The following is a 26,872-nucleotide window of genomic DNA, read 5'->3' on the forward strand; positions in this document are numbered from 1 at the left end:
ACCTCTTCTAAACCAGGAGCTGAAACAGGAGGTAAAGTCAAACAGATATTGAACATACTTAGCAGATGAAGAAATAGTTGAACTTGCAAGAGAAACAATGTAAAATGGACACAAACACATACAAAATATTCCACTTCACTCAAAATAGGTTTAGAGCCACCGCTATGGAATATACCAGATGCTTTAGAATTATGCATGCAAATGTGCTGCCTTAAAATGGTATGAAAACAGCATTTTAATATTTGAATACTTTTTCAGCTTGTTGCCACTTTCTTGTCTTTTTTGTTTTCTTTCTTGTCTTCTTTCCAGCTTATAGATTAAGCAAAGACAATTCATTTCAACTCAAAAAGAGGCCAGCGTATCAATCATTTGGAGTTTAACTGGATGTACATGAATCTCATTCAAATATATTGAATCATTTAGAGAAAAGAGGCTGCTGGATGACATCACATGACTGGTTAATGAATTCATGTGAGCTACACTGAAAATAAATTGTCCACCTTTTATTCTACAGAATGCTATCTCCCCAGGAGCCAGGTTGCAGTATGTGCAGAGTAACAATGTGTCTAACAGCTCTTCTAAACCACGGATAAAACAAGGCATAGATCAACGGGTTTAAACAGGAGTTGAAATAGAACACAATAATCACAAACCTTAAATATGACGCCACACCCGTAAGAGTGCCAATGTAAAATGGACAGAAACACATGAGGAAGACGAGGACAAGGACACCAAGAGTCCTGGCTGCTTTCAGCTCTGATTTCTTTGCTCTGACAGTGACTGAATGTTGTAGCGTGACTGATGTAACATGAGAGCGCATGGCTCGCGCCTGAGACACAGCAACCACAAACACTCTCATGTACAGAGTGATGATGATGCTGAGAGGGAGGATGAAGGTCACAACAACATCAACAACTCCTGCATAATAGTCAATAACAACAGCACACCTTCGATAGCAGGACTTATTCTTTCCTAGTTGCATCAGCTGATCCTTCAAAATGATGCTGCAGTAGAGGAGAGCAAAGAACCAACAGAGACAAACACAAAGTTGGACTCTTCTCACAGTGACCTTGGTGTTGTAATGCAGAGGATCACAAATAGCGACATAACGATCAGCTGATATCAGCACCATGTTTCCTACGGAAACAGACGTCACAAAGTAGGCCAGGTAGTTGTACCACAAGCACTGAACATCACCAAGAGTCCAACAGGATGTGTGTCGCAGGATTTCTCCTGGTATCACCAGGAGGCCCACCAGACAGTCAGAGACAGCAAGAGAGAGGAGGAGGAGGTTGGTGGGAGTGTGGAGCTGCCTGGAGACAAAGAAGAAATCAAGAAGAAAACATATATTCTTAGTGGACTAAAGTTGTAATAAAAGTTGTAATAAAACAAATCAAGTGAGACATCAGAGTGAGGACACATTAACAAACACATATTGTACAGTGCCAGAGTATAAATGTCATGCAGCACGCTACATCAGGAAAAGATCGCTGTGAGCTGTGAAAAAGAATATGTGCCTGAAATGGGAGATTGAGATGATGACCAGCAGGTTGAGAACCACAGTGAAGATACAGATGATGGACAGCAGAACAGTCAAAAGAACACCTTCAGACCAATGAGTTGTGGGGTTCCTGCAGGAAATGTTGAGTTGTGAAAAGCAGACCTCTGATTGGTTCTCTGTCTCCATCATCAGGAAGAAGAGATGTGAAGCTGGAGCTGAGACAGATTTCTGTTTAAACCTCTCTCAAATACATCCCATTTATGTATTCATTCTTGTTCATTCCTCCCCTCAGTGAAGTCATTGCCTCAATCTCATTGGTGGACCAAACACTCTGTAACCTGCTCTGCCTGTTAGGGGGTTGGGTGGTGGTGATTTCCTGGGTTGTAGGTTCCCTGCCCTCTAGATGCCAGTGATGATCCTTCATCTTAACTACACAAAGACAGAGGACCGTCAGGGCCTGGTGGAGCTTCCAGGGAGACCCCATCGGGTACCGGGGTAATGGTCATGGTTTAACTTTATTTTCAACATGCATACAGGTTACATTGGAATAAATCACATATTACAATTCACAAGTCTATTCTAGGTCATATCACTCACCTCCCGGAGGAAATTAATTCCGTCTTTAGGAGCTTTTATAAAAATCTATATACACCTCAGATTAAACCATCTCTCCCAGATATGGATACATTTCTCAACACCATAGAATTACCAAAATTAAATGACGAACAGGTGATAAACTTAGATGTACCCATTTCATTAATAGAACTTCATGATGCTCTACACCGGTTGCCGAATAACAAAGCACCAGGACCCGACGGTTTCCCTGCCGAGTTGTATAAAACATTCTGGTCATTACTATCTCCAATATTTCTTAGAATGGTTTTGGAAATTAAAGACAGTTCATGCTTGACTCCAAACATGAACTCAGCTACAATCAGTCGCCTGCTGAAACCGGATAAGGACCCAACACTACCTTCCAGTTATCGTCCAATTTCACTGATTAATGCAGATCTTAAAATAATATGCAAAGCGTTAGCTGTAAGGCTGGAAAAAGTTACCCCTCATATAATACACCCTGATCAATCAGGATTTATCAAGGGGAGAAACTCAACTAGCAACGTATGCCGTCTAATCAATCTGATTGATTACTCTATCATCCATAATTTAGAAACCACAATTGTCTCATTAGATGCTGAAAAAGAATTTGACAGAGTAAACTGGAAATTTGTCTTTGCAACACTACAAAAATTTGGCTTTGGAGATTCATTTAGAACATGGATTAAAATACTATACAACACCCCAAAGGCCTCTGTTCGGACCAACAATCACATCTCTCCAGAATTTACTTTACAAAGAGGTACTAGGCAAGGGTGTCCACTCACACAAAATTCTCGCTCACTCCTTGCCAATACACTCCCGTCTGGAATAATCCTGACATCTTGCTTAAAAAGAAACCATTAAATTTCCCAACATGGCACTAAAAAGGAATACGTTGTATGAAAAATATAATTATAGGAAACAACTTTATCTCATTTAACGACCTTGTTACACAGTATGGAATAAATCATAACAAATTTCTTGAATACATACAAATTAAATCTATAATTAAAGCAAGTTTCAGGACTATATCATGGGAAAGCAATTCCACTATTGACCAATTTTTAAAAATATCTGCCCCTAAAACATTATCTAAATTATATGTTCTACTTTCAAAAAATGACAACACAATCGGAGTACCAATCTCCAAATGGAACTCAGATTTATCTACAAGCTGTGACCCTGAATTCTGGAAGCAAATATGTCTCAATGCTTCCCGGTTAATCAATAATCCAAACCTACATCTGATTCAGTTTAAAATCCTTCATAGAGTACACTACACAGGACATAGAATGTTTAGAATGGGCTTAACTGACTCTAACATCTGTACACACTGCTCAGACCATAGAATAGATGACTACTTACACTCCATGTGGACCTGTGCTCCCATTAAAAATTTTTGGCACAGAGTGTGTGAGTACCTATCTTTGGCACTTGGGTTCTCCATTCCTACCTCCCCTTTACTATGCCTGCTGGGCGATCTCTCCACAATTGATGTAGAAACAAACCAAACACAGCTTCTCATCACTGCATTAAGCATCGCCAAGAAAACCATTCTCATCAATTGGAAATCAAGGAAGAAACTGAACATAGCTCTTTACAAAATCTTTTGTTAGATTATATAGCTATGGAGAGAATGTCTGCTGAATCTAAGGAACAAATGTCAGAATTTCAGTCTATATGGGCACCAATAATTAATTCCCTGATCTGACTCTCGGGGGGGTGAGAGCGTCTGTCTCTGCCCCTGGGGGTCTCGTTCATCTGGCATGGGGTGTGGTCCTGGTCGCTGGGTGGCCCTGGTACCTCGGGGGCGGGCGGGGGTGGGCTTGGTGTCCCAGGTCTTCTTTGCTGGGCTGCCTGCCTGCGGGGGCTGGTGGGTGGGGGTGGGGAGCGGTCCGGGTCGGGTGATGGGGCGGGGTTGGGGGGCCCGTCCAGGGGACGGCGTTGGTTGACCTCAGGGGTGGTGGGTGGGCGGGGTGCTGCATCCTGCGGGTGCCGGGCGCCTACTGATGCTGGGGGGTCCTGTGTGCAGCTGGTGGCGCTGGCTCTCCCTCGCCTCCTTTGCCTCTGTGGGTGAGGCGGGGTCTGCCCTGGGCCCTCCTTCTTGGCTGCCTGGTGGGGGCGCGGGTACCTGAGCCCAGCTGCCCCTGCGGAACTGTCTCCCCTGGGTGGGAGGGTGGGTTGGGTTGCCCCTTTTTATTTATTAATTTTATTTTTAATTTTATTTTTACTTTTATTTTTATTTTGATTTTCATTTAATTTTATTAATTTTTTAAAATTTTATTTAATTTTACCGATTTATGTGTGTGGTGTATGTGTGACAGGTGGGAGCTGCTTGTTGTCCTCCGGCGCCTGTGGCTGTCCCCCGGGTGACTGGGGGCGCAGAGGTGGGGGTCGCGGATGTGAGATTTGGGCTCGGGTTGGGGGGTGCGTGGTGCTGGGGTCGGGGGGATCCCTTGCTTTCTCCCTTCAGGGACGGGGCCGCTGTGGCTTGGTGGGCGGGGGGGTGTGGGAGCCGTGGGCGGGTGGGGGTGTGCGTGTGGGTGGGGGCGGGCGGCGTGGTGTTCTTCTGCGTGGCGCTGGTCGGGATCGGCGGGGGGATGCTTTCTCCGGGGTGGGGCGGTCGGAGGTGGCTTTGGCCGGGGCCTTAGGGGTGGGGCTTGCGGAGGGCTGGCGGGCGGTCCCTGCTGCCTGCTGGTGTCTGGCTGGTCTCTGCTTCCTGGCCAGCGGTTGTCTCCCTCCCTCCCGGGTTTCTCCCTTGGCGTGTTGGTGGGTGTACGGGGGGTGGAGTGGTGGCCGATCTGCGGCATGGGGGGCGGGGCGGGCGGGGCATCTGCTTGGGCGCTGGGCGGAGGGCCGCTCCTCTCGTGGGCCCTGTCGTGCGGTGCTTGCTTCTCTGTCCCTCCCTGGCACCTGCAGGGGGTGCGTGGGCACGGCGCTGGCTGTCCTGGTGGCAGTCGGATCTGCCTTGGGGCGTGTGGCTGGTCCGTGGTGTTTGGCGGTTTGGGGGTAGTGCTGTGGACGCTACCTCCGGTGGGGCTCCGGTGTTGGGAGGCGCTGGGGGTATCGCCTCTGGGGGGTTGGGTGGGCCGGACTGGGCATCCTGGTGGGCCGGGTAGGGCCTGTGGTGTGTCCTGCGGCCTGTGGCTCGCCCGAGCCTGGGCTGTGGTGGGTGGCCGGTCGGACATGTGTCCTTCGTCCCCCCCTTCTCGGTTTGGGCGGCGTTGGGGTATGGGGCCCCCGTCCTTCCTGTGCCACTGCACCACCTCACATACATATAGGACTTTGGGGGGTGGCCTACGGTTGGGCTTGTTTGGGAAGGGGAGCTGCCCATGTGCCGCGCGCGGGGGCTTGTGGTTTCTGCGCTGCGGCGCCGGGCCGGCTGGTGGGTTGGGGCTTGGTCATGCTTGCGGATACTGTGGGCCTGGGTGGCGGGGTGGGCTTGGGGGGGGCGTGTGCCCTGGGGCCGGGCCCGCTGGGGGGGGGTTGTGCTCTGCCGGGCGCTTGGGCGTTTGTCGCCGTTGCGCTTTGTGCCATGTGGCTCGTCTGGCTTCTGGTGGTTGGTGGGGTCCGTCGACTGGTCTGCTGCTGGTCTCGCCTTCTTGGCTCTGGTGCTTGGCCTCTCTGCGGCTTGGGGTGCAGTGCTCCCGCTCCCTCTTCGGGGTTTGCTGGCCCGCGGGTGTCGGTTGGCGCTATGTGGTGGTTCGCCTGGCTGCTCGCCCATTTTCCCGCCCGCTTGCTCACCTTCCCACTTTCCTCCTCGCTGGCTCCTCCGTCTGCCTTGCTGGCAGCGTCCTACCGTTGGGAGAGTGTGGCCTAGTGTCTTCCTGCTCCCGGCGATCCGCGCTCTCCGCGCTCTCCGCGCTCTCCGCGCTCTCCGCGCTCTCCGCGCTCTCCGCACTCTCCGCACTCTCCGCGCCTGTGTTCTGGATTGTATGTCTGGGACCCCGGGGTCCCCGGCTCCGCTGCTCCTTGGGTTACCAACGGGGTATAGGGTGAGGCTTCCGGGTGTCGGGCAGTCGACCACTGTGTGTGTGCGCGTGTGTGTGCATGCATGTGTGTGTGCGCGCGCGCGCGTGCGTGCGTGCGTGTGTGTGCGCGCTTGGGTGCGTAGGAGTGTGTATGTGCGTGCGTGTGGGTGCATAGGAGTGTGTATGTGTGTGCGTGTGGGTGCGTAGGAGTGTGTATGTGCGTGCGTGTGTGTACATTTATTTATTTATTTATTTTAGTAATTTATTTTTGGGGGGGGGGCATACAGAGGTTTGCTCCGTGGGGTCGAGTGCTGGGTGATACATCTCTGCCGCCCGTGCCTCTGCCGGGTGGGTGGAGGGTGTGCCTCTTGCATCCCTGGGCGGGGCGGCCCTGTGTCGGGGGTCGGGCGGGGGTTGGCCCGGGGCCGGGCTCCGCTCCCTGGGGGTGGGGGTGGCAGTGGGGCGGATTGGCGCTTCTGGCGTGGGCGGGCTTCTTTCCGGTTGTGGGGGCGTCTCTGGGCCTGCCGGTTTGTGGCCCCCGGTACTTGTCTGCCTTTGTGGGGTGTGATCTCTCAGAGGCTCTCTGGGAGGTGGAAGGCGGCCCCTTTCCTTTCATGCATTCTCAGTGACAATTACACGCCCACACATTCTTGCACCTTTATATATATGAAGTCTTCCCCACATACAGAGATACCTGTACATATGCACACTCACAGTACATATGTACTTCCCCACATTACTCACTGAGTTAACCAGGTTGTTATTATGTTGTTGGTTTTATTACAGCGACGGTGATTTCAGCACTATGACTGTCGTTTTTTTGTTTTTTTTTACAACGATATGCATTACAGTAATTATCATTCTGTTCACTATCAGAGATAATCATTCCATTACTACTATTATGTGTGACTGTTTCAATGCAGTATTGTCATTGTGATCACTATCATAGTTCATCATTTCATTACTACTATTATGTGTGACTGTTTCAATGCAGTATTATCATTGTGATCACTATCATAGTTCATCATTTCATTACTACTATTATGTGTGACTGTTTCAATGCAGTATTATCATTGTGATCACTATCATAGTTTATCATTTTGTGACTACTATTATGTGTGATTGTCATTGACAGCATTATCATTGTGGTTGTTGATATTGTTTTGTCCTTTGTCCTTATGTCCTTGTTCGTCTTTATAGTTGTCACAGACATTTATTTGCTGATGAAGTTCTGTATGTTTCTGTTGTTCTGTTGTTGTTGTCACAATTGTTGTTGTTGCAGCTGTTGTCCTTGTCTCTTGTCTCTCTTTTTTTTTGTCCCCCTCTCATCCCCGCAACACCCCCCCCCCCCCCCCCCCCCCCCGTTTCCTTTTCTCTTCTTCTCTGTCCCCTCCTGCTCCACTGTCTTACATGCTATGCTGTCTCTCAGGTGTTCTGTATACGACTGTATGTCAGTAATTTTTAAAACTGCACTTTTCTTGGAATTGTGGCCATCATCCACAATCCTGATGTGAGACATGAACACAAGTCTTTCTCTTTTCTGTGTGTCCTCAAGATATAAAAACATCTTAAAAGAGGCAGATAATTAATGCACATAATGGGACGCACCAATTCCGCCTACAAAGGCCGCTATTAAAACACCTCCAAAATCCTTATTTTAAGCTTTTATAGACATACTGTAAGCATGTATTAATAGGACCATTCATGATAACAAGTAATACAGACATGACTTTGCCGTCACTTTGAGCATGACCGGAACTTCCTTCCTGGGCGCACTGATTTCAAACAAACGCTACACCTAGCATTAACTTTTCCAAACTCAAAAGCAAAAACACAGCAGCAGTGGCAGCAGCTCCAAAATATAGCATTACTTTTCAGTACTGGCCTGAGGCGTTGTGAGTGAGGCTCTGTGAGTGAGCATGTGGTGGAGCTAGTCGCTGAGTGGCTAGTAGATGGCCGGTCTGGTGTGGCGAGATGTCACAAAGTAATTCTTTGCCTACAATAACCAGACACCGTGAAAGCAAGTGTCCAAAAACACTACCATACAGAACCTCGGGAATATGAAGCACGGTCGGCCGTGTAGAGCAATAGCCTCATCTACCCCACCTTTGGATATGTAGTCACCATTACCCCTGACTTACATTACTACTGGTCGCTTCGAGTCAGTGACGCATTTCTACCTTGAACGGCAGTAGACAGTTGCTTGTAAACTTGGCGCTGAGCCAGATAAAATGAACATAAATAGAATGGCTCGGCGATTGAAAGTTCAGACATCTCATCTGAAGCCGTTCACAATCAATATTTATCAAATAACATGACAAAAACCTTTTGAATAAAATACATCTACTCACCAAAGACTCAGCCATTGTGGGCACAACTTTGTGGGCCTGTCTCTTTGCTCTAATCAATCAATGGGGGCACTGGGAGCCTTCACGCTGGCTTTGAGGCAAATCAGAAGTCGAATCAGAAGTCTGATTGTCTAAAACAAACAAAAACAGCCCTGTTGCTAATAGTGTGTATGTGACAGCGACCTGTTAATCTCGCGAGGATGTCTGGAAATGTCTGGATGTCTGATTCTGAGTCATGAACAGATTCAGTTGACATGGCAACACATAGAAGCTGGAATCTGATTGGATAAAAAAAAATCCTGCACACACTACTGGAAGCACTGCAGCCAAGAAACACACTACAAGATGAAGATAACGGACTGTTGGGAATTAATGAATATGGATGTAAGTCAGTGCTTCTGGTAAAGGTGAGGCCAGAAGAGAAGGCTTTGCTGGCCCTGACTGCACACCACTGATAAATAGTACTTTACAGCCATTGCCGACTGCATATTTCAAAGCAAAGGTAAAACTTGGAAATAATTCCAGACCTCTGCCCTACTAGAAAATGTCAATATTTAAACACAAAGTGGACAAGTTGAATTGTGTTTATATAGTCATGTAATGTGATTAAACATGTTCCAAACAAATAAAAACTATTACCATGACAAATGGTTGCTTGTCTATATCTGCTTTGTGATTGACTGGGGACCACAGTCAGCTGGGATAGGCTCCAGCTGAACAGTACATTTGTTACACTATTTTTTTCACACTCGAAAACGAATTGATGATCCAAAGACAGGAGGTCTTTGGACAGCATTGTTGATCGGTCACTGGGACAGTACTTTATCTAAACCATGTGCTCCAATATTTAAAATTAAGACGTAAATCACACCCTTTGTCAGACTTCTGCCCCCGGCACCCAGGACCAGCTTCGTGGGTGACAATGGAGGACTGCATAGATGCATACTGGGATTCAGCCCGACAGCACATATCTTACATGAGAAGTTTCTCATTCAGTGTGATGGCATGCTTGGAAGTGAAGGAAGTGGGCAAGATAAGGTATGAGGAAAGGAACAATGGGGAGGAGAATGAGGAAGGGAGACACTGGCAGAGGGGATGGACAAAGCCAAGTGTGAAGATAAATTGAGTAACTTTAAGAAGAAAGCCGTCAGAGCTCCAGCTTCTTAACTCTTCTTCTTCCTGATGATGGAGATGGAGGACCAATCAGAGCTCCCTCAACTCATCAACATCTCCTGCAGGAAGCCCACATCTCATTGGTCTGAAGGTGTTCTTTTCACTGTTCTGCTGTCCATCATCTGCATCTTCACTGTGGTTCTCAACCTGATGGTCATCATCTCCATCTCCCACTTTAGGCACTTATTTTTATTCTGGAATTGTCCGCCATGTTTGTCAGCGTCTCCTCACTGTAATGTTGCAGCTCTTTAGTCGACTAAGAACACATGTTGTCTTTTACTTCTTTGTTTCCAGGCAGCTCCACACTCCCACCAACCTCCTCCGCCTCTCTCAATGTCTCTGACTTTCTGGTGGGCCTCCTGGTGATACCAGTTGATATCTACTTGAAAATATCCTGCTGGACTCTTGGTGATGTATTTTGTTTTTTGTGGTTCTCCATGTCATTCCTAGTGACATCTGCATCAGTAGGAACCATGGTGCTGATATCAGCTGATCGTTATGTGGCTATTTGTGATCCTCTGGATTATAACACCAAAGTCACTGTGAGAAGAGTTCAACTTTGTGTTTGTCTCTGTTGGTTCTCTTCTTTTCTTTACTGTAGCATCATTTTGAAGGATCAGCTAGTTCATCCTGGAAGGTATATTTCCTGCTTTGGAGAGTGTGTCTTTGGTGGTGACTATTATGCAGGTGTTATTGATCTTGTTGTGACCTTCCTCCTCCCTCTCAGCATCATCATCACTCTGTACATGAGAGTGTTTGTGGTTGCTGTGTCTCAGGCGCGAGCCATGAGCTCTCATGTTACATCAGTCACGCTACAGCATTCAGTCACTGTCAGAGTGTTTTAGAATATTTTTAGAGGATCGTGTTCAGTCGGCACACAGAATGACACAGACACATCAAGGTATTTTAGCCTAAACAAGGGCGTATTTATTTAAAAGCATCAACACACAAGATATATGATTGCAGCGAAAAAGCCTCTTACCTACGCCAACAGAGTGGAGAGCCAACACCCGTGGAAGAGTTCGCGTCAATCAAGAGATTCAAGAGAGTTTTATTGTCATGTGCATAGTAAAACAGCAGTTATACCATGCAATGAAAATCTTATTCTGTTCATTCTCCCAAGAAAAGAAAGAAAACAAATGAAAGAATAAGAACATAAGAGACATAAACACATAAACATATATACCAATAAATTAAGCAACAACAACAGAAGAGACATTAATACAAGTAAATAATACAAATAAATAAATAAATAAACAGAGTGCTATGAGTGTGTGCGTGTGTTGCGTGCGGCGTGTGCGAGTGCTTCGTTGAGGAGCCTGATGGCCTGTGGGTAAAAGCTGTTTGCCAGCCTTGTGGTCCTTGACTTCAAACTCCTGTAGCGTCTGCCTGACGGTAGGAGTGTGAATAATGAGTGTTGTGGATGTGTGCTGTCCTTGATGAGGTTGTGTGTTCTTCGTAGGACTCTAGTTTTATAAATGTCTTGCAGTGAGGGGAGGGCTGCCCCAACAATGTTCTGTGAGGTCTTGATCACCCGCTGGAGTGCCTTCCTATCACGTGTTGTACAGTTACCGTACCAAACAGTGATGGAGGCGGTAAGGACACTTTCGATAGTGCATCTGTAGAAGCAACTCAGGATTGTGGTGGGCATGCCAAATTTCCTCAGTCTTCTCAGGAAGTACAGTCTCCTTTGGGACTTCTTCATAATTTGTTGGGTGTTGTGAGACCAGGTAAGGTCCTCGCTGATGTGTGTGCCAAGGAACTTGAAGGTTTTCACCCTCTCCACCTCAGTCTCATCAATAAACAGGGGTCTATGCGGCTCCTTTTCCCTTGTTCTTGGGTCAATGATCATCTCTTTAGTCTTATCTGTATTGAGAAGGAGATTGTTATCACGACACCAAGCTATGAGGTCCGCCACCTCTCTTCTGTATGATGTTTCAACACCACCAGTGATCAGTCCAATGACTGTGGTGTCATCCGCAAATTTAATGATGCTGGTGTTGTTCTGGGAGGCCACGCAATCGTAGGTGAAGAGCGTGTAGAGGAGTGGACTCAGCACACACCCCTGTGGGGTCCCAGTGCTCACAATTCTTGAGCTGGATGTGCGATTGTGGACTCTGACTGACTGGGGCCTGCCTGTGAGAAAGTTAAACACCCAGTTACAGAGGGAGGGAGACAGGCCAAGTGTGAGGAGCTTATTTGTGAGTTTGTGGGGGCAGACTGTATTAAAAGCAGAGCTATAGTCTATAAATAGCATTCTGACGTATGTGTCCTGGCCCTGTAGGTGAGAAAGGGCTGTGTGGATGGCAGTGTTGACTGCATCATCCGTGGACCGGTTCTGGCGATATGCAAACTGTAGGGGGTCCACAGTTGCCGCCGGGATGCTCTTTTTGATGTCGGCTGGGCGTTCGATCACAACCCGCAGCAGACTCCGTCTAGGTGTTTTCGCTCTCCCCTCTTTATGCCAGTCTGTTTGTGCGAGCGTGAGAACGGGGTGGCCGGCCCCGAAACTCAGGCATTCGCACACAGAGTTACTGTTTTTAACAAAACAGGCGCCAGGCAACCTAGTTTGGTTATATGAGTGTCCGGTCTTCCTCAGTACATAACAAGCACCTGGTCGGCAAGGTCAGCAGATAACAATAACAAGATACAGTGGGAAGTGAATATTCAGAACAACACAAACCCTTTCTCACATTCGTATCCTGGGAAATGAATGTTCAGAACAACACAAACCCATCACCCTTTCACACAGAGCAAAGAAATCAGAGTTGAAGGCAGCCAGGACTCTTGGTGTCCTTGTCCTTGTCTTCCTCAAAATGTTGTCCCCCAGGAGCCACGGTGTAAAAAAATGTATACCAAAATGTAGTGTCAAACTACAAATGTGATGAACGCATCCGTTCACGGCTAATGTTACTGTATGCAACATATGCTATTCGGCAATGTTTACCTAGCCGTGTACCGTTCTGCACGGTTAAATTGCAGTGTTATCCCACTGTCTGTCACACACTGTTTGGTAAAAAAAATCATTTATTTTATTAAAAATTTAAAAAATCTTTGTGTAACTTCTTTCTGTAAACCACATATCACATTTTGTGACACGCACACCTGCGGCTTATACACTGGTGTGGCTTATATAAGAAGAAATGTGTTTTTTTTCCTGTAAATGTAGTGGGTGCGGCTCATACACTGTAATTTACAGTATATTCAGTCGAGGTTCTTGCTATGGGCAATATGGGCAATTACCCAGGGTGGCATCCCATTTATTTGTGTCAAGCAGGATGCTTGTGCCCATGTCTGTACTCGCGCCTTATGCTGCTCAGACGTCATCAAATGTCCATTATGTGATTAAACCAAACAAAATGTGTGTCTTTTTTATTTATTTTTTTTTCAACCCTGTCCTGTCCAGCCTTTAAAGCAGATAGAATTGTAGATCTAAATGCCTTCAAGTGCTCAACAGATTTAGTCTGCCAGGGAGAAGTGTGATATACAATTCCCCTGTTATACAGAATTTATTTGACTTTGATGCTTGTTATTAAGCATATTTGGAGCGACCGGATCGGAGCAGGAGGGGACAGAGAAGAAGAGAAGAGAGGGGGGGGTGCGGGGATAAGAGGGGGACAAAAAAAAAGAGACAAGAGACAAGGACAACAGCAGCAGCAACAACAATTGTGACAACAAGAACAGAACAATAGAAACATACAGAACTACATCAGCAAATAAATGTCTGTGACAACTATAAAGACGAACAAGGACATAAGGACAAAACAATATCAACAACCACAATGACAAAGCTGTCAATGACAGTCACACATAATAGTAGTCATGAAATGATTATCTATGATAGTGATCACAATGATAATACTGCATTGAAACAGTCACACATAATTGTAGTAATGAAATGATTATATCCCTCTGAGGCTCAAATTAAGTTTTTGTAACAGGAAAAATCTGTTATTTGGGGAAAATTGTCATATGGGGTAGTAGTATACAATTCAGACTTTTCTTTTAGCAAAAGCTTCACATGTAATGTATTCTGAGATGTTGCAGGTTTACAACATTGGCCCGGTGTGGTAAATTAACGCCGAAAACTTAATATTGTGGTGTGCTGTGTACTGCGATACTGCCCTCTCCTGTGCTCTTTTTGCAGTACACCCAGCACACCAACATGAGGAGCTGATTGGCAACACCTGGAGCTGATTACCTGTGCTGCTTTTAAGATGCAAGCTCCCCAGCCAGTGTTGCCAGATCGTTGACTCCTACTCCTCGACCCAGGCTCCTCTGCTACCATTTCATACTACTTGCTACTTGTAACACTTGCCTAGCCTTTTGCTACTTTTCCCCTGCTTGGACACTCCAGCAGCGTAAGCATCCTGCTAGCCTTTTCCTGTTTGATTACTCAGCAGCGTTTTCTGTTACTAGATCTACTCTTTTGGTAGCTCCTTTTGTTACATTTGACTTTTTCCCGTGTGACATCCGGGTCCCCCTTAGTTATTAGATCCTTGTTTGTACTTTTGCCTGTGTTGTATATTTTTCTCCTTTTGAGTTTTGGAATAAACACTTCTTCCAAGCTCACATCGTCTCACGCATCTTGGGTTCCAACCAGCGGCTCACTCCGTTCCTGACAAATATGGTATGAAAACTAACTTTATTTGCATAGAACATTTCAAAACAATGTTTCAAAGTACTTTACAGTGGAAGAATAACAACAAAAACAACTTGGTATAGATTAGGAACAACTGATGGTGCAATGATCCTCTGACCTGGAGGTGAAGATGTGGCAGCTTTGACTGCGTTCTGGAGCCTCTTCCGATGACGGTCGTCCTCTTTTCCGACTGTTCAAGTTAGCCCGTTTGCCAACCTTGATGAGGTCATCTGCAACTTGAGCGCGGAAGTCAAGAAGCGGCATATACTTCTTCTCCTGCTCCTGGGTGAGATGACGGTGGTAGAGGAGCCAGCCATTGGCCAGTGATAGGTCAATCAAATAGTACAAGATGCGCAGATACCAACGACGTGAGCGGAGTTCAATGCGATAGAGTGCAGCAAACATGTCTGCCAAGGCAACTCCTCCCATGTTGTTATTGTACACCTTGACAATGTGGGGTCTGTCCACTTCCACATATTCCTTCTTGATGTATGTATGAATATATATATACAGTATATATATGTATGTATGAATATATATATACAGTATATATATATATATATATATATATATATATATATATATATATATATATGTATGTTTCTATGAATATGTATGTGTGTTTGTACGTGTATGTGGATATACAGTGTATGTATGTGATACAAAGCGCGGGTAGGATTAAATAAGCTCTGTTTCTTCCTACTCCTTTCGGACATGTGGAACTGAGACTTGTAATGTGAAGCATTCAATGTATGCAGTATGCATGTTTGAAATACAGTCAAACTTGTCTATAGCGGCCACTAGAGGGAGTCTGCAAAAGTGGCCGCGATAGACAGGTGGCCTCTATAGACAGGTTGGCGTCCAGTTTGAATGTTGACCAGTAGAGGAAAAAAAAGGGAAAATAATAATAATAATAATGTTGACCAGTAGAGGGCACTGCGGACTGCGGATAAAAGTTGTACAGCACTACTAGGCTTGTTGTTATCATGGTTCATGGTTCATGGTTTTAATTCATCCTGAACATGCATATGAGTCAAACAGTAGCACATCACATAGTACAATTCACAATTTTGCATGTCCAAAAAGGAGTAGGAAGAAGCAAAGCTTATTTAATCCTACCCCTCATCAGTTTCACATCAGTTGCAATACATTTATTCACCTCTTGTTCTTCCAAGTGTACTTTGTAGGTCTACATGACAATGTAGTGCAATCATAGCCAAGGTTTTTACTTACTAAAAGGAAGCTAGAGGCTTAATAATAACTGATAGAATATATCCACCACCCACAGAACAAAGCTGTGCTAGTAATGTCTTACGCTTGTTTTTAATATTTTACTTTTTATACGGCAGAGTGTCATTACAGCTTTAGTTCATCAGGAAGTGACGGGAAGTGACGGTGGGCGTCCCGAGCAGAAGAGCTAGGCTCAGTGCTAGCTGTGAGTTTGGAGAGAGTTGGGAAGTGTGTTTATGTTGGCGTGGATGTAAAGTCCTGCAGTGTTCTCCGCTGTTAATAAAGCCATTAAAGTGCATCGGCGACGTGAGTCTCTCCTTCCCCACAACAAGCGGCATTACAGTATTGACCAGTGCACACCAGGAAATAAACGGTGTCATTTCTTACAGGCATTGGCTGGACAGCTATGTACTGGGGCTTGTTTAACCTTTGCCTTGTGGGCAAGCAGGAAGGAGAGACGATGCTGAGAGATGTGTGTGTGTTCTGAGCTGCTGTCTGGTGGCCGCGTTCAATAAATAAAGTTGGCAGAAGCAACAGGAAAAGTTTCCTTCTTTGCTTCGGAGCTGAATAACACTGACAAGTTAACAGACTAGTAGCGAACGGAAAAGAAGACGGCTTTGTTTGTGTCGAATACAGAAGATGAGGACTTTGATGGATTTGTGGATGAGGTTTGATGAAAAATAACGTGAGTACATTATAAAATACTAAGCTTCTACTTGAGTTGGTAATTTGGCCGCTATATGCAGTCAGATATTGACCAAGGGAGACAAAATGGGCTGCATACTGTCTGTACAATTCTTTTTTTTCTCTTTAAATTTAGGCATGCGACTTACTTACCTGTGCGCTCTATAGTCTGGATATTACAGTGTGTGTGCGCGTGTGTGTGTGTGTGTATATGTATACACTCCTGATCAAAATCTTAAGACCAGTTGAAAAATGTCTAAAATGATCATTTTGCACATTTGGATCTTAATGAGGTTTTAAATAGAGCTACAATATGGAAATACAGGAAGGGGGAGTGAAACAAAAAACATGCTTATTGCGCTGCACTCGGCACCAATGAGGGTCTTCATGTGGGTGGAAGACCGCCCTATGTCTTGATGGATAGCCGATGGGATCTTCCGGATCAGCACAGTTTGGGTCTACCACTTGACTTTTTTGTTCCATAATGCTCAGGATCTTTCAAAACATTTAGACTGACTGTTTTACTGCTCCCAACCTCAGCAGCCATGGCATGCTGCGAGAGGCCTTGCTTATGCAGCTCCACAATCCCACCATGTTGAAAAAGTGAAAGCTTCTTAGCTTTACCATCAGGAGGCCATGACAGTGGGAATGATGACACTATATCAACATTTAGAGCAGATTTTGGCTTTCATAGTCTGTGGTCCTAATAATATATGGTCCTGATAAACAGTCTATTTCTCTTTAATTGTTGTTTTCAATAAATTACTTTTTCAAAATGTTTTTTGTCTCACTCCCCCTTCTTGTTTTTGCATATTGTAGCTCTACTTAAAACCTCATTAGGATCCATATGTGCAAAATGTAAATTCTAGATTAGACTAAATAGACTAAATTCTGATCTACAGTAACACCTGACAAACTCCTGGTACACAATGGGGTCAGCTTCGATGCTCCACTAGGCCCTGAAGGTCCTCTGTCATTAACATTAAGGATCATCACTGATACCTAGACGGCATGGGACCCTGACCCCAGCAAACTACACACCACCACCACCCAAACCCCTAACAGGCACAGGAGGTCACAGAGTCCATTTGCTTCATATTTAAAGTTTGTGATTAATTTCTTCTACTTCAACTCCTGTTTAAACCCGTTGATCTATGCCTTATTTTATCCCGGGTTTAGAAGAGCTGTTAGACACATTGTTACTTTGCACATTCTGAAACCTGGCTTCTGGGGGTGCAACATTCTGTAGAATAAAAGGTGGACAATTTATTTTCAGTGTAGATCAAGTTAATCTATAAACCAGTTGTTTGATGTCATTCAGCTTCTTTTCTCGTGGTGATTGAAGTATACTGTATTTGAATGAGATTTGTGTTAAGCTCCAAATGATGTATACACTGGCCCCATCTTGAGTTAAAGTAATGTTTGAATCTTTCAGCTGGAAGTGACAAGAAAGTGTCAACAGACTGTGACAGAGACATTCTCGAAAAACTATTCAAATGCTGTTTTCATAATATTTTGATGAAACACTTTTGTGTGCACCATTCTAAACGATCTGGCGTATTCCAGAGCAGTGGTCCTGATGTGTTTCCATCCATTTTACATTGTTTCTCTTGCAAGTTCCACCATTTCAATCAAACTCCTGTTTGAATGTGATCTATGCCTTGTTTTATCCCTGGTTTAGAAGAGGTGTCAGACACATTATCACTGAAGAAAATACTGCTGCCTGGTTCCCGTGGAGACAATACACTGTCGACGAAAAGGTGTGGAATGTGCTTTTTTTTTAGAAACTGACATGTTGCACACAGCATGCAGTGATCTGTAAAGGACTTGTTTATAAATGCCACCTCAACTTTTAGAGCACTGAGGTTGTGCATATGTCTTCTTCTGTGTATGCTATGTATGTGTATTAAAGGTTGGGAAACTCTGATCTAGACTGTGGGTCAGATTTTCATAGTAGCACATGTAAATAAAAATTAAAATAAAAACAGAGTGACTGGGAACTACAATATACTGTAAATAGACACACATTTGCCTCTGTTCGGACCGACAATCACATTTCTCCAGAATTTACTTTACAAAGAGGTACTAGGCAAGGGTGTCCACTCTCTCCCTCACTATTTGCTATCTTTATCAAACCTCTTGCAGCTGCAATTGGACAACATATAAATATTAAAGGGATCCACACCACAAATGTTCATCATAAGATAAGCCTTTTTGCTGATGATGTATTACTCTTCCTAGATAATGCACATTCTTCACTTCACGAATCTATCTCACTCATTAACAATTATAGCACCTTCTCAGATTACTGCATTAACTGGTCTAAATCCACAGTACTGCCCATTAACTTTGGTTTCCAGAGCACCCCCTCTTTACCACTGTGTTCAGGGAACATTAAGTATTTGGGTATTAACATTTCCTCCAACCTGTCAGACCTGATCCGCTTGAATTATACTCCACTATTGAAGTCAATAGAGGATGATCTTGCACGTTGGAGAACCTTGCCCATCTCACCGTAAAAATTATGATTTTACCAAAGGTTAATTATCTGTTTTCCATGATCCCCACCAAACCATCTATAATTTGGTTCAAGTCATGAGATTCATATATAAATAAATTTCTTTGGAAAAATAAGCCAGTACGAATAAGTCTCAAAACGTTACAAAAATCTAAAGAATATGGGGGCTTAGAAAACCCAAACTTCTCCAACTACTTCCTTGCAAACAGGTTACAGTATATCTTAAAATGGATCAAACCGAACCCATTGGATTATTTATGGCTAGACATAGAACAATCACTTAGCAATGAAATCCCAATTTGTAACCTGCCCTTCATTAGCCAAATCCTCCGGAAAAATAATTGTTTTAAAAGTATAAATATAAGCACCACTCTGACAGCTTGGTGGGAATTTCTAAAAATAACTAAATTCTCGCTCACTCCTTGCCAATACACTCCCATCTGGAATAATCCTGTCATCTTAAAAAGAAAACATTAAATTTCCCAACATGGTATGAAAAAGGAATAAGGAATAAGGGGCCGGCCTCGCCCCCTGATGGGGGCACGGGTGCTTGGGCCCAGCTGCCCCTGCGGAGCTATCTCCCCTGGGTGAGGGGATGGGTTGGGTTGCCCCTTTTTTTTTAATTTTTTAATTTTTTATTTTATTTATTACTTATTTTATTTTATTTTACTGATTTATGTGTGTGGTGTATGTGTGACAGGTGGGAGCTCCTCCTCCTCCAGCACCTGTGGCTGTCCCACGGGTGACTGGGAGCGCGGAGGTGGGGGTTGCGGATGTGCGGTTTGGGCTTGGGGTGGGGGGTGCGTGTTGCTGGGGTGGGGGTATCCCTTGCTTTCTCCCTTCAGGGACGGGACAGCTGTGGCTTGGTAGGCGGGGGGTGTGGGGGCCGCCGGCGGGTGGGCATGTGGGTGCGGGTGGGGGCGGGCGGTGTGGTGTTCTTCTGTGTGGTGCTGGCCGGGATCAGCAGGGGGATGCTTGCTCCGGGGTGGGGCGGTCGGGGGTGGCTTTGGTCGGGGGATTGGGGGTGGGGCTGGCGGGGAGCTGGCGGGCGGTCCCTGCTACCTGCTGGTGTCTGGCTGGTCTCTGCTCCCTGGCTGGTGGTTGTCTCCCTCCCTCCCGGGTTTCTCCCTTGGCGTGTTGGTGGATGGGCGGGGGGAGGGGTGGTGGCCAGTCTGCGGCGTGGCGGTGGGCGGGGCGGGCAGGGGCATCTACTTGGGTGCCGGGCGGGGGGTCGCTCTTCTCGTGGGACCTGTTGTGCGGTGCTTGCTTCTCTGTCCCTCCCTGGCGCCTCTGGCTTGCGTGCTTCGTGGGTGTGGCCGTGCTCCGCTCTATGTGGGGTCTGGTGCTCTTGTGGTCGTCGTAGTGTTGGTGGCCGGCCGTGGTGGTGTGCGGGGGGCGCCTTTGCGCGGTTCCCGCTGTTCTGGTGGCGGTCGGATCTGCCTTGGGGCGTGTGACTGGTCCGTGGTGTTTGGGGGTTTGGGGGTGGCGCTGTGGATGCTACCTCCGGTGGGGCTCCGGTATTGGGGGGCTCTGGGGGTATCACCTATGGGGGATTGGGTGGGCCGGACTGGGCCTGGCGGGCCGGGTAGGGCCTGTGGTGTGTCCTGTGGCTCGCCCGAGCCTGGGCTGTGGTGGGTGGCCGGTCGGTCATGTGTCCTTGGTCCCCCCCTGCTCGGTTTGGACGGTGTTGGGGTATGGGGCCCCCGTCCTTCCTGTTCCACTGCACCACCTCACATACATATAGGACTTTGGGGGGTGGCCTACGGTCGGGCTTGTTTGGGGAGGGGAGCTGCCTTGCGGGGCTCCTTTGCCCCTGCCATGCTACTGACCTGTTGCCCCCAAATTTTAATCGCAGAGTAGACAGAGTAGGGTTTGGGGGGGCTGGCCAGGTGAGGGGCCCTCCGAGCGGCAGCTGTCCCCCGATTTTAATTGCATCATTAGCTATCATCCACATACACCCCTATCATATACAGTACATGCACACAGATACACCCCTCAGGGACACAGAGACCAGCTCTTCATAGCTGTCCTCTTTTATTTTATTTTATTTATTTATTATTTTTTAATTGCATAACAGACACAATCACACCTTATCACATACGCGGGTGGGGCGGGCTGGATTGGGGTGCCTCGTGCTTGTTCCGTGGCGCCTGCCCGCCAGGGTCGGCGGTGTGGCCGGGGACCTGGCCGTTGCAGTGGCTTGCCCGGGGGGGCCCGGCTTGTGGGATGCCTTTGTCTGGTTCGCCTGCCTTTCCCTTGGGTGGCCTTCTGGGGCCTGTTGGTGCCGGGGCTTGCACCGAGGGGGCGGCTTGCGGTGCTTCCCCTGGACTGACACGTGCTGCGGGCGCCTCTACGCTCTTGGGGCGGGTTCGGTAGTCTCCAGGGGGCGGTGCCGGTGCTGCGGGTGGCCCGCGTACCGCCGCGGTGGCTTGTAGTTGCTGCGCTGTGGCGGCTGCTGGGGTGTCGGGCCGACTGGTGGGTTGGGGCTTGGTCATGCCTGCGGGTACTGTGGGATTGGCAATTCCAGCGTGGGCGGGCTTCTTTCCAGTTGTGGGGGCGTCTCTGGGCCTGCCGGTGTGTGGCCCCCGGTACTCTTCTGCCTTTGTGGGGTGTGATCTTTCACTGGTCTCGGGGGTTGGCTGTCCTCCGGCCCGCCGGCGCCCTGTCTTTGGCCGGGATTTCCTCTCAGCGGCCCCTTGCTGGTCTTCCCCGGGGGGCGCTCTCTGGGCTGGCTCTTGGGGCGCTGATCTTTGTGCTGCCTGCCCCTGTGGGCCTGGTGGCCTTCTGGCGGCGGGCGCTCGGCCTGGCTATTTGGGGCGGGGCTCTCTGGGAGGTGGAGGGCAGCCCCTTTCCTTTCATGCATTCTCAGTGACAATTACATGCCCACACATTCTTGCACCTTTATACATATAAAGTCTTCCCCACATACAGAGATACCTGTACATATGCACACTCACAGTACATACGTACTTCCCCACATTACTCACTGAGTTAACCAGGGTGTTATTATGTTGTTGGTTTTATTACAGCGACGGTGATATCAGCAGTATGACTATAGTTTTTTTTTACAATGATGTGCATTACAGTAATTATCATTCTGTTCACTATCATATATCCCTCTCGGGGCAGATGTTGCAGATTTGCAACAACTAAATGCTAATCCCCTAATTAATCCACATTCATATTTTATGAGCCCTTTTTTACTGAAAAGTACCACTGCAGACCTTCGTTGTGCATGAGTAACAAACAGTTTCCCCAATAGCTCACTAGATGGCGGGTTTTCTCACTTTCAACATGTCTTCCTTCTTGGGTTCACATGAAAGGATTTTCTAGACATCCATTTCATGTAAGTATTACTACCAATCACCTTTATTTTGGAACCAATACTGTATAAGATGAATCATGACAGTATAGAGATACAGTGTTTGCCAGTTTGTAGATTTTATCTCCTCTGGGTTTTCTCCTAGGGGCAGCTCTATTTCATTGTTGCAGCTTTGCAACGTTTGGCTGGACTAGTACCAATGGATGCCACATGCTTTGTCTTCTAGTTTACCTATATTTTGAGCAACAGTCTATACTAGGGTTATTTTCCTATCACCAGTGTTTACTTATTGATTTGAGTTGTCATTGAGGGTGTATCCTATGGAAAATGAAATAATTTGGAGTGAAGTTACACACTATCAGAGGCAGATTTGATCAAACGTAATGGCATAATGTGATGTTCATTTGACTGTTCAGTGAGCAAAATTGATTGAGCCTAAATTCCATTGCACATATTATATTAGTATATATCTTTGTTGGACTGGAAGCTTTTTTAGTAAACTAGCTTACAGCATACTCTGGTTGCAGGTTTGTGGTGCGTTATGGCAGGCCGACAAAGATCTCATTCACTCAAGTAAGCCATTGAAATGGTTTGCCTTCCTGATGGTGCTTTATCTGAGACAGACGATGAAATTGGTGATCCAGATTTTGTTGAACCTGCTGAAGCATACGAGTCTGACTTCAGCCTTGATGATGATGAGACACTGGGAGCAATAGCAATACCTAATCCAAACACACTTGATGTTGAAATTCATAACGTACATGCAGACAATGACACTGGGGTCCCAGATGATGATGAACCTCAGCCCGGCCCAGCTCCAGTAAACAAAGTTTTTTTCTTGGAGGCAGAGGAAACCCCCAGCAGCTGACATAGACCCTTCATTCCAAGGACCTGCATTCTCACCTCCACCAGATGAAATACCAAGTCCAAAGTGGTATTTTGATCAGTTCATGGATGAATCCGTGTTTGAACTTATTTCTGACCAATCAAACCTGTATGCAGTTATGAAGAATGGCCCAGGACTAAAAACAACCCCTTCTGAAATGGAGCAATTCATTAGTTTACACATATTGATGACAGTAGTACGTATGCCATCATACCGCATGTACTGGCAGACAACAACACGCTACAACCCAATTGTAACTGTCATGGGACGTAAGCGATTTGATAATCTGCGAACATACATCCATATGAACGACAATACCAAAGTGAAGCCAAAGGGTGAGCCTGGATATGATCCATTGTTCACGGTGCGACCAGTACTTGAGAAAATCCATGCAAACTGTTTGAAAGTTGAACCGGAAGAAAACCACTCCATTGATGAGCAGATAATCCCCTTCAAAGGAAAAATTGGAATGAAAGAATATATCAAGAACAAGCTGAAAAAATCAAGGTCTTTACTCGTGCAGGTGTCACTGGACTAGTCTATGACTTTGAAGTATACACTGGAAAAAGGACCGTACACAATGAGCGTGGACTTGGTGTTGAAGGTGAAGTTGTGCTTCGTCTCGTATCAGATGTTCCGAAAGGACTAAACTACAAGTGCTTCTTCAACAACTGGTTCACTTCACCTGAACTCATTGTGGAACTGAAGAAAATGGGAATTCTATCAGTTGCTACCATCAATCAAAACCGTTTACGTGGATGTACCCTCAAAAGTGACAAGGAACTTTCAAAGGCTGGGCGTGGTGCATATGAAGTGAAATATGAAATGACAAGTGGGATGGCAATCGTGAAGTGGTAGGATAACAAGGCAGTGTTACTGGCATCATCCTTCATTGGCCCTGATCCTGTTGATAGATGCAGAAGGTGGTCAAAACTTCCTGATGAACTAAAGCTGTAATGACACTCTGCCGTATAAAAAGTAAAATATTAAAAACAAGCGTAAGACATTACTAGCACAGCTTTGTTCTGTGGGTCGTGGATATATTCTATCAGTTATTATTAAGCCTCTAGTTCCTTTTAGTAAGTAAAAACCTTGGCTATGATTGCACTACATTGTCATGTAGACCTACAAAGTACACTTGGAAGAACAAGAGGTGAATAAATGTATTGCAACTGATGTGAAACTGATGAGGGGTAGGATTAAATAAGCTTTGCTTCTTCCTACTCCTTTTTGGACATGTAAAATTGTGAATTGTACTATATGATGTGCTACTGTTTGACTCATGAACCATGAACCATGATAATAACAAGCCTAGTAGTGCTGTACAACTTTTATCCGCAGTCCGCAGTGCCCTCTACTGGTCAACATTATTATTATTATTATTTTCCCTTTTTTTCTTTTTTTTCCTGTACTGGTCAACATTCAAACTGGACGCCAACCTGTCTATAGAGGCCACTTGTCTATAGCGGCCACTAGAGGGAGTCTGCAAAAGTGGCCGCTATAGACAAGTTTGAACATGCATACTGCATACATTGAATGCTTCACATTACAAGTCTCAGTTCCACATGTCCGAAAGGAGTAGGAAGAAGCAGAGCTTATTTAATCCTACCCGCGCTTCGTACACATACAAACACACATACATATGCACATACATACATTACAAGTACATTCATAGACACATACATATACACATATATATATATTCATACATACATACACACACACACATATATATATTCAGTACAAACACATATAGACGTACAGCATATACTTACACACACATACAGTATACAGGTATACACTTTTTTTTTTCTTTTGCCTTCCCTTTCCATTTCCCTTTTCCTTTTCCTTGTATTTATCCTATCCTTTCTCACCTGTTGATATCCACATCCTCCGTCTTTGGTGTTGCACTGAATGAGTGATTGGTCTGTCTTGTAGGGTGTGTCCTCCATTATCCTTATTGTCATAGTAATATGATTTTTAATACTGTATGTATCCAGATCGCTGATGTCTTGGACAACAAGCACTCTTGCAACGCCTGGACCTCCATTTAATTTGATGTAGATTTTCCTGTTAGTGCTCCAACGGCTTTGTATCTTTCCCTGCTTCCTTAAGTCTTGTGCTTTCTTGGCGATATTGGCATTGTGTTTTGAGAGATGCTTATTCATGTAGACGTAGCCTCTTAGCTTCTTTCAATGTTTCAGCAGTGCAGTTTTGAATTCCCTTAACTTAATGATCAACTTTGTCACTTCCTGCTGTATGGAAAGGACGCTCACGGAAAATCTCCGTCCACTACCTGTATTACCGGAGTTTTAAACTTTTTTGTGACTTTGGTGAACATAGTTTGTGATAACAACTTGTTTTTTTCCCCCTGTCCTGTCCAGCCTTTAAGGCAGATAGAATTGTAGATCTAAATGCCCTCAAGTGCTCAACAGATTTACTCTGCCAGGGTGAAGTGTGACATACACTTCCCCTGTTATACAGAATTTATTTGACTTGGATGCATGTTATTATGCATATTTGGAGAGGCCGGACCAGAGCAGGAGGGGACAGAGAAGAAGAGAAAAGAAACAGAAGGGGGGGGGATAAGAGGGGAACAAAGAGAAAAAAAAAGACAGATACAAGGACAACAGCAGCAACAAAAATTGTGACAACAACAACAGAAACATTCAGGACCACATCAGCAAATGTCTGTGATGACTATAAAGACCATGATGGAAAGGACAAGATAATATCAACAACCACAATGACAGTACTGCATTGAAACAGTCACACATAATAGCAGTCATGAAATGATGAACTATGATAGTGATTACAATGACAATACTGCATTAAAACAGTCACACATAATAGTAGTCATGAAATGATTGAAAATAATGATTGATAGTAATGAAATGCCGGAAGCGCCAATCCCCCCCCCACCGGCCCGCCCCGGGGCAACCCAGGGCACAGCGGAGCCGGGGACCCCGGGGTCCCAGACATACAACCCAGAACCCGTGGCGCGGAGAACGCGGACTACCGGGGAGCAGGAAGACCCCAGACCACACCATCCCAATGGCAGGACGCCGCCAGCAAGGCAGACAAAGGAGCCGGGGAGGAGGAAAGCGTGCAAATGAGCAAGCTGCCGGGCACACGGGCGAGCAGCCGGGAGAACCACCACATGGCTCCAGCCGACACCCGTGGGGCAGCAAACCCCAGAGAGGCAGTGGGAGTGTCGCACCCCAAGCCGCAGGGAGGCCAAGCACCAGCACCGAGAAGGCGAGACCAGCGGCAGACCAGCCGCCGGACCCCACCAGCCACCAGGAGCCAGACCGGCCACATGCCACCAGAGCAGATGGCGTACCACCCGCGCACCGGAGCCCCGCCCCCGACAAGTCCGCGGACAGACCGGAGGAGGCAAAGACACAGACAACGGCCCAGCAGAGCAGAAAGACCAGCGCTGACGAATGCCCAAGCACCCGGCAGAGCACCACCCCACCCAGCAGGCCTGGCCCCAGGACCCACGTTCTCCCGCCCCCCGCCCGTCACCCAGCCCTACAGTACCCGTGAGCAGGGCCAAGCCGCAACCCACCAGAGAGTCTGGCGCCCCAGCAGCCACCACAGCGCAGCCTCCACAGGTCCCCGCGGCGGCATTCAGGCCACCCGTAGTACGGGCACCACCCCCCCGGGACCGCCGAATCCGCCCCGAGAGCATAGAGGCGTCCGCGGCACATGTTAGTCCAAGGGAGGCACCGCAGGCCGCCCCTCCGGCGCAAGCCCCGGCATCAACAGGCCCCAACGGGCCACCACAGGGAAGGGCAGGCGAACCAGACAAAAGCATCCCACAAGCCAGGCCACCCCAGGCGAGCCACCACGCCGCGACGTCCAGCGAATAGGTCCACGGCCAAACCCCCGACCTTGGCGGACAGGCACCGCGGAACAGGCAGGATGCACCCCCATCCAGCCTGCTCCACCCGTGTATGTGATAAGGAGTGATTGTGTCTATTATGCAATTAATAGA

At 46.6% G+C, this 26,872-nt stretch overlaps 1 protein-coding gene and 1 pseudogene across 1 annotated transcript; one reads left to right on the forward strand and one right to left on the reverse strand.

Moving 5' to 3' along the window:
- Positions 1-508: 508 nt before the first annotated feature.
- On the reverse strand, positions 509-1,687 carry LOC129188126 (trace amine-associated receptor 13c-like). Its single transcript, XM_054788213.1, has 2 exons — positions 1,518-1,687; positions 509-1,313 (listed from the first exon to the last, which is right to left on the reverse strand). The coding sequence occupies exons 1-2, from the start codon at positions 1,685-1,687 to the stop codon at positions 509-511; spliced, it is 975 nt and encodes a 324-aa protein (XP_054644188.1).
- A 7,915-nt stretch (positions 1,688-9,602) lies between these two features.
- LOC129187240 (trace amine-associated receptor 1-like) lies at positions 9,603-26,421 on the forward strand (annotated as a pseudogene).
- The last annotated feature ends 451 nt before the right edge of the window (positions 26,422-26,872 follow it).

This window comes from Dunckerocampus dactyliophorus, chromosome 9, assembly GCF_027744805.1.
Source record: "Dunckerocampus dactyliophorus isolate RoL2022-P2 chromosome 9, RoL_Ddac_1.1, whole genome shotgun sequence".
NCBI lineage: Eukaryota > Metazoa > Chordata > Actinopteri > Syngnathiformes > Syngnathidae > Dunckerocampus > Dunckerocampus dactyliophorus.

Bases quoted from the DNA above. Each gene is read 5' to 3' on its own strand.
- LOC129188126 (XM_054788213.1), bottom strand. From the start codon at position 1,687: ATGGAGACAGAGAACCAATCAGAGGTCTGCTTTTCACAACTCAACATT. The intron at 1,314-1,517 runs GCACATATTCTT...CTTTGTCTCCAG, and splicing joins ATCTCAATCTCCCATTTCAG to GCAGCTCCACACTCCCACCA.